Source organism: Parambassis ranga, chromosome 14 (genome assembly GCF_900634625.1).
Source record: "Parambassis ranga chromosome 14, fParRan2.1, whole genome shotgun sequence".
Classification (NCBI taxonomy): domain Eukaryota; kingdom Metazoa; phylum Chordata; class Actinopteri; family Ambassidae; genus Parambassis; species Parambassis ranga.
The window spans coordinates 6,152,426-6,166,611 of record NC_041034.1 but is presented as its reverse complement, the minus strand read 5'-3'; the positions used below and the strand labels follow the sequence as shown (position 1 = coordinate 6,166,611).

Genomic DNA, 14,186 nt, shown 5'->3' with positions numbered 1-14,186 from the left:
AAGTCTAATCATAGTGAGTGGTTTGTCAGGTCCTAAAGATAATAAAATGGTAAGTACGTACGTAGCATCTGCTAACATAAACAATGGAAGATGGATCAAATCAATGTGGTTCAGAATTTACACATAAATTGTCTTTTTATTAGATGTTTGTGCGAGACTCTAAATGTGCAAAGGCCAAAATGGGGCTTTTTAACTGCCACTTTGAGATTAACTCTTTGACAATCTGTTCCAATAAAATGGCCTTTTCATAGCCTAAATCTGGGGACAGAGACGAAATATCTACTGCAGCTCTGTGGCTATCAGGTTGAAAACCTCTCTAGTTGGTTTATATAGTGGAACAGTGATTGTGAATAGTAACTGCAGCACACCACTGTGAGACAAGTCTTGCATTGACGTCTTTGTGTGCCAGGTGCAATAATTACTTCCTATTTACATAAATATAGACGCGCTTGCACACATATATGCAAACATACTCAAACACAGGATTCCCATGACATCTGACTGATTTCCAGCATTTTCCATCGTCTCCCGCTGGTTTGCATTCAGACATCAAGTTTAAGCCTAATGTGCCGACTGAACATCCCTAATGTGGATTAGCTATGCATGGTGGTGTCTGCCAGGAATCCTTCCCTCCCTAATGTGATACGACTAAAAGTACTGCCATGTTTATGTGTGCATGCGTGTCTGTGTTTCTGCCGTGCGTTGACATCAAACCATGCACTCTAAATATCTGTAGCTTTACTTTCTATTTTAACATCCACGCCCTGGGGGATTATAAACATGTTTAATACTAGTCTGACCTGGAAAACAACGTTAAGAGTTGAGGAGATGCCAACAGGTTCACTGTACATTTGTATAAAATCCAGGTTTAATTCAAATTATTTGTGAGTGTAAATACGTACAATTAGCACTTAAAGCTGTACCTAGCAGGATATTTTTTGTTTGTTTGTTTGTTTTTTTTTTAAATCAAAGGCTCAGTGAACTGAGTGGGCTGTTTTTGGACTATAATGCTGAGTGTTCATGCTGTGAGTGCAATTTGGTTGATGAGTTGCTAAGATTTGAATGATTTTCTATACAGCTGGTGATCCTCAGTAACCTAGTGGTGATTTGTGAGTGCCATTGATGGGAGGACTGTTTGTAAAGTCAATTTGCAGTTTACATCTGTCTATACTATACATTCAATTACATGACAATAAAGATCAAATGTTATAAGTAATATATATCCAGAAGGTTGAAGCAAGGCAACTGGACTTGGAGTTTTCTTTAAGACGTTTAGCTGCTCCTCCAAGCAGCTTCATCAGTTCATCAACTGTTTGGTGGGGAAACATGGAGGACCTCAGTGGGTGAGTCTGTGTGAAACTCACAAATAATAGCTCTAAATGTCTTCATACTTACCTGTGTTGGTCTGACTGTCTGTGTCTGCAGAGTCTAATGACTATTTAAAATATAGATTTATTTTTATTTTTATTTATTTACTTATTTATAATCTACTTTTTTAATGTGTCAAGATGGACTTCCTACTTAGATATTAGGGACCTAAATCATATGCATTTATTTAGACATTATTAATATGTTATTTCCAGGAAAGTTGGTGTCTTGTGGAACAAGTCGAGAAAATAAAGTGTGCTGACTTGTACTGGAAACATTACTGCAGCAGGAGACACAAACATTGCCTGATAAAATGGTCTACTGCTTATGTCAGCACTTAGCTATCATCGCCCAAACGGATGTGACCCTGAGTAACAGCCTTCAGCACCAAACTGCAGATGATTTCATTCTTTCATCTGAAACTGAATAGGTGGCTGGCAGAAACAGCCTGATTTTCCACAGTGATTGATGTTTGTGACTGGAGCTTGACAGCTGGCAACGTGGTACAAAAACGATGGCTTTGTTCGTCTGTAAAACTCCATTTCTGTTTAAATGTTTCAACATCAAACCAAAGTCAAAACCCCAGCAGATTGCTCAAACGAGTGCCTCGCAGGTATCACAACATCATATCAGGGCAATTTTCACACACAGAAAGCATCAAAAACGTTAAGTTGTAACATACTCAATGATGCGGTGAGACTTAAAACAGCTGCTGTACACCATTACTGTAGTTTTCTGGTCGAATAGCACCAGTAATGCAAAAACGTGAAATTTATCAACCTAAATGAGATTTACAGTTAAGATCTATACAGAGATATGTAATATTTTATTATTTTTGAAGTATATTTTGTGTTACTCTTTTATATTACATTGATAAAATCTGATCTGAAATGAGTTAAAAACAGGATTTAAAACAAATCATTGAAAGAAATATAAAAAGTTTTTATTTGTTTACAGGTGGTGAACAAATAAAAACTCCCCTGATGAAGCAGCAGCATGGTGTTTGTCCTCACACTTCTAATTTCAACTAACTTGGGCTTAACATGCCTCTCATCTGTGGCATTTGTTTATTTTAAATTTGATGAAACATCCAAGCGCTTTGTGTAAAAATAGCTGCTAAATGTAACGGCAGTACCTTTGAAGAAGCAGTCCTTGCTGTGTACCACATAGATCCGTCTCCTCTCCAGGCAGGCCGTGCGGTAAACCTCACAGTGGTTCTCATAGAACCTCCCGTCTGAGCCGCATACCGGCACAAAGGAAGGTCGGCATTTTTCCTGGCAGACACACTCTGCGCGCCCAGTTTCTGCCATCACCACACACTGCCGACCTCTTCCACAGTAGGTTCTCCGACAGGGGTCTGCATCTGGATCAGAGAGGGCTGGAAGAGAGAGAGAGAGAGAGAGAAAGAGTATAGGTAAAATTTTATATGGAAGAAAACTATTGTATGACTGTGAAACAGTCACAAGGACACTGATAGAGATCAGCTGTAGCTGCACAATGTAAAAATAAAACACATTTGTCTCATCAGCACAGATCACAAATTCAGGACTGAGAGAGATAAGTGTGTGTTGAAAATAAAATAATAGTGTCAGTTCAACAGTTAAGGTCATGTCCCTCTGTATGCTGTCAGTGCTGCTGACTCATTCATTCAGATTCATGTGCTGCAGTAAACACAAATACAGATACCTAGACAATATATCTAATATAAAAGTAACATAATTTATCCAGTTTGCAAAGGAATTAGAAAAAGAAACTCAAAAAATTAAACACCTTCAATCGTGTTTGCAGGTATGAGTGTTAACAAGAAGAAACTTTTTTTTTTTATTTTAAATGCAGCCTATTTCTCAAACAAATCAACCAGCCAGGTGTCCTTGTTAACACCTCAGCATGTATTCACACACACACGTGAACTTGCGTGTACAAATATGCATACCTGAACATGTAGGAGCACTCAAAGTGCAAGTAGAGCTCACAGTCTTTCACTATCTGACACATACACAATTCACCATCGCTATACAGTGACAACCACCGCTTGTGCCAGCTGCTGCCCCACACACACACACACGAATGCAGCAACAAAGCATGATCACCATTTCCTGCTTAGGACACACACCTTCCTTCTTCCCCCCTGATCGATTTGCACTTAAAGCAAGTCAAAAAGCTGCTGACCCAGCCAGACAACCGACATTGGCTTGATCTTTCCTGACTGCACCTTCCTGACCTCGACCCTTGGCTCACGTGCCTTTGAATTATCACAGTTATCCCACACATACAATGCCAGTTGTAACACAATCCAGAAAATGTGGCACTGTACAACAGCCGTTACAGGCAGTGCTGGCTCCTGCAAAAAGTAGTTATGAAATCAAAACTCAAACAAAGCTCTCTAACTCGAGCTCCCTAACTGACCCTGCTGAGGTTTTGTGCCATCTCTTCTTTTAAACGTTCAAGCCGTTCCATTCATTTCTTTGTTTAAATTTGATGTTATTAAGCTCTGTTATTTGCCATGGAAACTAGGGCAAACATAAGGGAGGCTACTGTTGGCTGCAGCAGACACAAAGACACAAATTGTGCAGCATAAATAAACTTAATGTCAAGGTAGAAAGGAAAACAGCTTCATAAAGTGGTAAAACTGAAACATAATTCTAAAAGGAATAAGTTGCTGCTCGTAACATTTCATTTTAACTGTGGGACACTGTGAAGGGTGTTACTATTACAAGAACATAAGCACACACCCCGGAGTGACCATAGCATTCATACTGTTGTGAGGTTAAGTCATTTAAGATGCTGGGAAGGGGTCAGCTCTATTATCCCTCTGTGGAATAAGGGCTAAACCCATACGGGCTTAACTTAACAGAGCCAAGCCCGTGCTCTTATAATCAAACTGCTGAAAACAGAAATTGAATTTGCCTGGAGTATAATCATATCTCAGACCTCAGCATATTCAATAATGGAGGTAATGCTCTGTTGTCAGAGGACAAAAGTCTCTTAATTGCATAAAGGCGATTTGACGGCCGGCACACAGACACACACTAGTGCACACACATACAAAAACACAGACATATTATTACACTTGCACCCTCCTACTCACATTAAGGTGTCAGTGTGCAGGCAAATATTCACTCGGTCACTTTCTAGAACACATTATCTGTGCTTGCAAACAGAGAATTGTCAAATACAAACAGATACAAATGAATATAATTCAACAGAAACTATGAGATGAGAAACCCAAATAATACAAAAAAATGGTAGGAATAATAATAATGAGCACAATCAATATCTGCTGCCTGGTACAAGCAGGCTGACCTGCAGGCTTTCGACTACTACTTTATCATAATTAAGTGTTAGGAATCCAAAAGAAGCTGTGGTTTGGGGCTGTGCCAGGTAAATGACCCCAATGGGAATGTGATGGGGATGGAGGATGCAGGGAGTGAGACAGACTCAGTTCCCTTTTATCCAGTTTACTAATTGTTCTGCCTGTCTCTGCAAAGCATCTGTGGGAAATGCAAAACAGTCCAGCTCCCCCGTGACCTTGCTGTTCATGTCAAGGTCGGGGACGATTACAAGATCGTTTGTATTCTCCAAGCGTTAGAGATTAAACGCTTAGCAACACCCATCCGGTGGCAGTTAAACGCCCGTGGCGATTCTTCCTTCTTCTTCATCCTTTAGCTTTCTCGTTCCCTTCACTCCCTAGTCGCCTTTTCCCCATTTTGTGTGGAGAAAAGCAAACACAAAGAGCGGCCACTCAAACAACGGAAACAATAGTGCATTAAAAGTTACATTTACAATACACACGCTGCCTGACATTTAGCTAAGTCCTCACAGTCACATTCTTCCTCATTGTGAGTACTTTGTCTCATGCTCTCTTGGACCATGTTGACTAAAAGTGTCGTCTGATAATCCTCCTCGTCTAAGCTGCTGGCACAGTACTTATAAATGGCTCTTACAAGCCCAGGCATTCTGTGGTGTCAGAACAATGCCAGGCTGACCATCCAGCGTCAGGCCCCTGCATCATGTCACTTCAGTACTTTTATTTATTTTGCACTGTATCCTCGCTTGTGTATGCTCACTGTCTCTTTGTCAGTATGGTCTAGACCTCAGAGAAACTGAGACCAAACACTGCACTAAAATCAGACGTTTCCAGGACATGTTTTGAGAGAAATACTTCTGATAATCACATGAGAAAATGACTGGGACAAAGAATTAAGACTATTTTGGCTAATCTCTCTGACATTTTGACAGTCAAACACAAGTTCTCATTTATATTCCCTTTCATACAAGCTGGAGTGGATGAGAACCTAACTGAAAGCACAGCAGAACTGAGCGCCTTTTCATTTGTCGGGAGAAGCCACAATCTTTCTCAGTCTCAGCCTTCACCGAATCGTGTTCAAACTATTTGTAATTTGAATTCAGAGCGAGGCACATAATGTGCATGCATGCAAGTCATATGCATTGTACAGCACAACAGCATCAAAGAACACACACAGGCAGAGACAGAATAAAAATATGTCACTTCACTCTGGAAGCAAAATATTTAAGTCTGAACACTTGCAATATTTAGCAACTAAAATGTGCCGCAATATATTTATACCTAAGGTTAGACTCTCAAGCTCCTTAAATCCTTTTTTAACATTTAAAGACAATCATAACACTTTATTTGTTTTGTGTTTAATCCAGCTCCACAGAGGGTTAGTTTGTTGTTTTTGATAGATTCCACCAAGAGAGGCAGAGCTTCTTACTAATTAGACTGGAAGAACATTTGCCCTGTTCATGTGAGACTCGCTGCCTGCAGCACTATCATGTTATAAACCACCTTCAACTGTGGGAATGTAAAAGCTGCACACAAACCCTTCAGGATATCAGTGTGTGACATTTACAGACACAGAGTGGGATTTTTTGGGGGGGAGCAGCAGACAGCTTCTGTGAGATACGGTCCAGCATCAAAAGTGTTGTTGTGCCGCTTTTTTTTTTTTTCCTTAAGGTTCTATAGCAGGAATGTGCAAGTAAAGGGCATGCACTGTGTACTGTATCTTTGTTTTGCAAGCCAGGAAAAGCCCAGTCACATCTGCAGATCCTACAGATCATTCTATTTGCTCTGAAGCAGCTGTAGATAATTAAATATTGAGACGCGCCGTCAAACACTGTCTCCCCTGCGCTGCACAGTTGGACAAAGCACATCTGACATGCACACCGAACTAGAATATCAATGGACAACAGCCGTCCTTGGTGATAGGTGAGATATGGTGTGGCATACACACAGATAAGAGGAGTTGGATTTGCTGCATTGTACCCAGTGTGATGTTATTTCTCTAAGTAAACAAGAGGATGGAAACTGGAATACAAATAACTAGGATGTACTGCAGAGTTTTATTTAGCTACTTGGATATTTCAGACAATCTTTTCCCTTTTTTAAACCTTTAAACCTAAAAATTAATTTTAGCCTACTTTTTCCTACCAAAATATTTAACTATTAATTTTAAAAGCACTTTTACCAAAAAATAGTTGTTTGTTAGTTGGGTTTTCCCAACATATACTTACACAAGTATCAACCTTGAATGACCCCAGATGACAGAAAGACTAAAATTACAGACATTCTTCTTCCGTTTCATTTTTACAATTTAGAATGTTTAGGAAAGATGGTAATTTTGAATAAAGGCAGTGAAGTGACGTGATGTGCACCATGTTTGTTTAGGCTCCTGCTGTATTGTTGAGTGTCCAATTACATAGCAATTCTTAAAACTAACAACAATTAAATATATTTTATAAGGATAACAGTTTCTGAAGTACAAGGTGAATTATTATCAAGTTTTACTTTTATCTAAGTACTAAACTCAAAATAAACTGGTCCAATCAGTCACGTCGCCAAAAATCATATTTATAATTGACCCAGCTTTGTGTCCCCTCTTTGATGTGTCAATATTCTGGTTGGATTTAAATATTGCCCCCAAAAAACATCAGCAGGGAAGCATCCCACATATGGAGGAATGCTCTCCAAAATTGAGACCAACAGGAAATATATACTGTTAGGTAATGACAGGACAGGTTAGGAATCTGCTTAGACAATGAGGGTATTGATGTCCTTTGAGGATGAGGTTGATCTGTTGACCTCAACATGCTAACAAACTCTGGTATGCAGTTTTAATGCAGGTAAGAAATATTTCTCTGTGTAATAACCAAGAAGATATTTAAGAGTTTTAATCCTTTTACCAATGACAAATATCTGAATAAAATAAAAAAAATGTTTAAAGCTTTTCACATTATTGTGTCCAGCTGTTGTTACAATATTTCAATCTGAACAAATGTGGACAGACGGACTAACAGACTGACAGCTCAGTAAACAACACAGAAAGTCAACCTGACTTTAAACATCCTCTTTCTTCCTGACTCATTGTGGGCACTCGAGACAACTACAGCAACAGTGCTACACAAAGTAACTTGAGAAGATAATTACTTTTAATATTAACTTGCTACCAGAGCCATTTTTCTCCATTAAGAGCCACAAATTACCCATTAACTCCATGACCTCCTTTTTAATGGCAGGTTAGCCATTACCTTGGCGTTCACTACATCCAACTTGAGTGGATGGACCCATAAGCCATCTAAGTCAGTCAGCTCCTACTGTTTCAATGCTGCTAAAATAATGAACTGTTGATGACTGGCATCTACAGGCTTGGACCTACCATGACTCACTCAGAATGGTACTCAGAGTGGAAAGGGAATAGCTAGAGAAAGCAGTCAAGTAAAGGGTACTTGTCAAGTGTTTTTAACACATGCTGAGTCACCTTTTCTTCCTGCCTTGATGTTTCCCTTGCCTACCCCCTCTCTTCAGATTATTGATTAAGAAGGATGCAAATGGAAGAAGTAATCAAGTAAAAAGACAAGCACTTCATTGGTGCTGTTTATGAGGTCTACACTGTGTTAAGACCAAGACCAAGGTATTGCCAGAGTGTTAAAAAAAGTGTAGAAAAAAACTCAACAATGTAAGCCAAACCAACCGAAAATCATGATACAAACCAAAAAGTGGATTTTGTGGTCCATTCCACCACTAGTTAAGAGACATCTAAAATTAGTTAAATCTGAGCAAGTAAATGTATGATAAAGAACAAAACATAGGAACATTGGAATTGAGTGATAGTTTAAAGACAGTAATGGCACAGGAAAGAAAGGCTGAGTTTCTCTCCACAGAGCAGGTATATTTAGACTGCTTCAGACGAAATGTCACAGGGGCTCATCTGGCTAGGCTAGCTGATAGGTTGGTATTGATCTTCTGATCCCTGTGTACGTGCAGCTTCTCCACGAGAGCCTCAGATCTCTTGAAAGAGCAACCTTCAAGAGCTAGGCAGCGGCTGCTGTTGCTACTACTGGTCCTACATGGGACTCCACCATGATCCTCTAACTAACAGATAGTTTGGGAATATCTATAGGGGTTTGTGGGTAATTGTACTGGGTGGGCCCAGGAGATAACACTTAATGCTAAAATTTTTTTTTTTTGTTTTTTGTTTTAGATCTATATTAGTAATTAGTGACACAACATTATCACCATTTTAATAAAAGAGGCTTAAATGAGGGATGACACATGTTTTCTCTAGAAACACAGAGAGTGAAATGAGCACAGGGAAGTAAAGGCAAAGTAAAACTGAGGAAGACATAAAAAGGCAAAAAGAGCCAGTGAACCATCTGGAAGTACAAAGCTTTGACAGCACAGAAAAATAACTGTAAGACCACAGTGAGCAGGAATTCACACTGTGCAGCCGTCAGTCACATGGTCATGTTGGTTATGGTATGACAGGTATTCTGGTTTCTCACTCCGTGGGCTGGCCTCACCAGGAGACTTTGGAAGGGTGGCACTGCTTCATCATGTGAATTACTGAATTTCTGATGCAACCTATGGGCTTTTCCTAATAATTATGAAGAACGGGTGAAAAAGAGCAAAAAAAAAAAAAAGAAAGAAGATTTTTTTGTTTGTTTGGTGTAACTAGGTGAATTCAAGAAAGAGCATGCCAAAAACATTTCTCATAGAAAGAAACTGCAAAAAGAGAAAGAATCATCATTTTTGTCTTAGAACGCAATCAAAACCAATTCATTCTGTTTGTCACATTTAAAGATTCTGCATAAAAACTGTTAGCGACAGAAATATCAAATAAAAACAGAAGAAAATCTGTGTTCTTCTGCACAACTAGGAAGCCGTGAATCTTTGAGGCAGTCAGCAGTCAGATGGCAACAATTCAGCAAGTTTCGAGCAGGCTGGAGAAGTGGATGCCCTGCACAGACACCTGAGCAATCAAGAAAGAGGAACATGACTCAATAATGGTATATAGTCATACAAGAAGTCAACAAACAGTGGGGAAAACTGTCCCATGCTGTATGCGAGAAACGCTGCATCGCACATAAAAACAACTCTAAGGAGTCTGTAGTTTGCAAATGTTCAAAAAGAGGAAACATTCCTCCTGCGTGTGCATGAGAAAGAAACATGCCATTGCCTGGGTGGAAAATTCACTTTTTTTCTTATTATTACTGTTTTCAGTGCTGTAAAGCCTTCTCATGTTCTGCTTGCCCTGTAGGCTACGGCATTGCTTTTATTATCAACAACATCTTAATCCCTTTGATCCTCTCACTATTTATCTCTCTATTTATACATCTCTCTGCAATATACCACTGCATTTCTGCTGACAACACACCTGCACCTCCCTTCCTGCAGTGTTGTGGGAGAACAGAAACCAAGCACCCACAATGGCCTTGCTCCCAGAGCCAAGATGACTAATAACCCCTGCAGGCCAAAAGGCTGCAGAGTTGAGGCCAGAAAGGTGCGTCCTGTGTTGGGTGGGCTTTGGCTAGTTAATGCACCTTTCACATACAGAGACAGCATTGTGAATACAAGGCTTTTGTGTGCTACAACAGAGCACTAAGGTATAAGAAGAAAAAAAAACAGGATTCTCTTTATTCAGTGTTGAAAGGTACTGCAGCATAGTCCCATATGGTAGTGCTGCTCAGAGATGGACTGATGGGTTTTATAATTACTACTTTGTGTTTCACTCGTACTTTTCAAGAAAAAGGGGATATATAAAATTATGCAAAAACCTCTGTATTCTAAACTTCTAATACAACACATTGCTTATTGGACAAGATTAGTATTATCAAGGGGACTTCAGTCTTGGCAGACATGGCAGATTCACAGATTCATTCAAGTTAAAAATCCCAAATGACCTGTGCTATTATTACAAATCATGGGGTATCCTCCAGGTAATATTAGTTCTGTGAAAAAGGGGCTTTTCACTATACCAAGACTTGCACTTACAGACTGGTGATGGAGTGCAGGATATACACGGCTCAAAAATAACACATCCTAGATCTTAATGAATGTAATATTCCAGTCAAAAATCTTTATTCATTACATAGTGGAATACATTAAGAACAAAATAACATAAAATTGATTAATGTAAATCAAAGTTATTATCCCATGGAGGTCTGGATTTGGAACTATACTCAAAATAAAAGTGGAAATATCACATTACAGACTGATCTAACTTGAGTGGAAATTTCTCAAGATAAGTCAAAATGAGGCTCAGTAGCACGTGTGCCCTCCAGTTGCCTGTATGACCTCCCTACAACGCCTGGGCCTGCTACTGATGAGCTGAACTACCTGAGTAACTTGTGTGGGTTGTAGCCACCGCCTCATGCTACCTCTAGGGGTGAGAGCACTGACAAAATGCAAAATTGACCTAAACATCAGGCAGAAAGGATGAGAACAGAGAAATGGTCTGTGGTCAGCACCTGTAGAACCTCTCCTTTAAAGGGCTTGTCTTGATAACTGCCTCTCATTTCCACCTGTTGTCTGTTCCATTTGCACAACAGCAGCTGAAATTGATTCGCAATCAGTGTCGCTTCCTAACTGAACAGGTTGATTTCACAGAAGTGTGATTAAGTTTTTTTTTTTTTAGCAGTGTACATATGTATATGTGGAATTGCTGTGTGAAAAATGTTTGATTGTATGGATGCAGTACATCCCCTATTGATCTTTTTTATGCCTTTGTGCTTGCATAAATAAATAAAGAACACATTTTTAATGTCAACTGCCTGCTGTGTCCGTATTTATTTTCTGCAAGTATGTCTGCAGCACAAAAACAAGTTCATCAAGTTGTTTTTTATCTGGTTAGGACATAGCTATACATCATAGTACAGCAAGAAAGCAATACAGTGAAGGGATTTTTTTCTATTGACAGGGCCATTGTCATTAATATGTAGATGCCGATGCAGTGCTTAAAGCCATAAAATAAAAAAACAACCACAGAAAGTGAGCAGCTGAAAAACCTGGCTGGGGTTCCAACACAATTACTGAGGCGGCATTATTCTGATGGTAATGGTATTGGACTGAAGTCACAATATAACTGACACTGTATAAACAAGTGGGACTTGCTTGCTTGCTTGCACTTACCTCAGCAGCGTATTGCTACAAATATGTTAACCGAGTTGTGACATGGACCATTCGATTGCCATCAGCTCTACACTGTTAAGCACTCGTCTTAACTGCTAACAGCTTGTGTGACGTTATGTAAATCAATCAGCAATACTGCTGTAACAGACGATTTTCCATTATGTCTCCCTGAAAAAAACATATGGTTAAAGACTGTGGATGTGAATGCAATGTGTTTGTACTCATGTGTAGACCTATATGTAACATTTGAAAGGGCAATTAACTACAAACTAAAAAAAAACTACAAACGAAACATTTGTGAGCAGCTTGTTGCTGAGGTCTATGTATCATGTTTTAGAAAACATAGCATGCTAATGTGCTAGCTAATACACTCTTGCTGTACCACTGGATGAGCACACAATCACCCGTCTATCCAACACAGAGAGTGGTCCCTATTCTAATGCATGGAAATATGAGCAAGGACAGAGAAAGAGTTCAATATAGGTGTGTAAAACAGAGGAGGGTGTTGCAATGAGGAAGGAAGGAGAAAGTAACTGTCTACTGCCTTTTCACAAAGTGCAATGTAAAAATTTCATTAAATTCAGGCTGTTTATGCAGAAGCTCACTCAGAGGGTTTCCTAACAAAAATAAATAAGAACCACAGAGATGTGCTTTTGTAGTATAAAGACAAACCCACAGAATGGGACTAAGAGAGACTACAACTTGAAAAATAGGAGCCCTTCACAATGCTAGGGGGATCTAGGAGGATGTAAAGGCCTTTATTGACTCTATGAAGCTTAAAATAGGATTTAAAAAAAAAAATACAGCACGGCCCACCATGCTAAAAGCTAAAAGACAGTTTTAAAAGCAGGGCTCTTCAGTTCTGCGGGTCAGGCAAGGCCACTGGGTTCTGCTGAGTCATTGTGTTTGAACAACTGGAAAGAGTTTTGCAAGCCAAGAAAAATTTAACCTAAATATTAGCCTAGCACATTAAAAAAAACATGTGGAAGGACCATTTATCTGAAATCCATTGGTAAATGTACCATTTGTAAAGTCATCAAAAATCTGTTACAAAATGTTCAGGCAAAAATCTATGGCAATATCAATTTGACACATTTGGCTGCACCTTTATAATGGTATTCAGGCCAAGTTTCTGAGTGAACACTCACATTCATGACCAGCAGTAACCTTAGCAAACACCTGCTAAAGAGAGTACTGAACTGGGCAGGTAAAGACAGAGCCACAGACAGAACAGCCCAGAATTAGAAGCACTGAATAATATATTAACACTTATTTCCTCTTATACAACTGACAGGTCTAATGTTTAAATCATGATTTGCCTGAAGGTACCCAAGAGGCATCATGAAGAAAATAGTCTGATATATTTTTTTTCTTTTAAATCATCAGGACAGAAAAACTCCACACACACACAAGCCAGAGAGAAGTCACACACACACCAGATGTAACTAGAACCCCAAAAAGGAAGCTAATAAATAAATAAGACTTAAAATCCACTATCTAAAATAGCTCTGACCGAGCTCTGCCCAGAGAGAGGTTCAGTGAGCGATCTCATTGGTGCTGCTGTCAGGTCTGCTCGGTGGTCAGGAGAGCTGCTGCAGTGTTGACAGCTGGCTGTCATTACTCTAGAAGTGAGAGGGACGGCAGGAGAGAGAAAAGAAAGAGACAGCGCACAAAGTAAGCGAGGGCCAGGAGGCAGAAGGAGAACAGGAAGAGCAGGTGCATGGAGGAAGAATAAGAAGGGAGAGGGACGTGGACGACAGGCCGAGCAGTGACCTTTTGACCTCCACAGATTTAAAACAGTAGCCTTATGGCCCTGGTGCTCTAAACAGGTTGTCAGTCCAGCATTTATTTCTTTTTAAATTTAGAACGTACAATCTTGTCAGTTGTTCCTAATTTATGCCTTAATACTACTATCCTTTGACTAAATTTTGCAGATGCAGATCAGAATTTTAAGAGGATTTTTAACATAGTTTGATATAGTATTTTACATACTTTTGCAATTTTCTCGTGATTACTGCATCAGCAATTTAAAATATCCACAACTGGATCTGATCATTTTCTGCAGTTTTTATGTAGATCTGGACTGAAATGTGGGATAAGACAATTTAATACTCTATAATAAGAAAATAATGGCTGCGCAGCCTTGGCTTGGGAATAACCTCATGTTATTTTTTTCTTCCTTCTATAAACTCATTGCTGTGTTACATTATAAACTCTAATTCAAATACATTCCATAACTGTGCACCTTTCCTACAGTATAAATAAACACTGTATGCACAAACTCAAGTTATTATGTGAGAAAAGGCTTGAAATAGACAACAATTTTTGTCTCTAAGCAACAAGTGAGACGGAAAATTGATGATGGGAAATATGGATAAAAATTAGAAAC

The 14,186-nt window shown here is 39.2% G+C and overlaps 1 protein-coding gene across 1 annotated transcript in view; it reads right to left on the bottom strand.

The window, feature by feature from the left end:
* LOC114445903 (follistatin-related protein 4-like) overlaps positions 1-14,186 on the bottom strand; it is a 132,421-nt gene that overhangs the window by 86,823 nt on the left and 31,412 nt on the right. Inside the window, exon 3 of the mRNA XM_028421216.1 lies at positions 2,504-2,746. Within this exon, the coding sequence (XP_028277017.1) occupies positions 2,504-2,746 (243 nt within the window). The remainder of the gene's footprint in view (positions 1-2,503; positions 2,747-14,186) is intronic.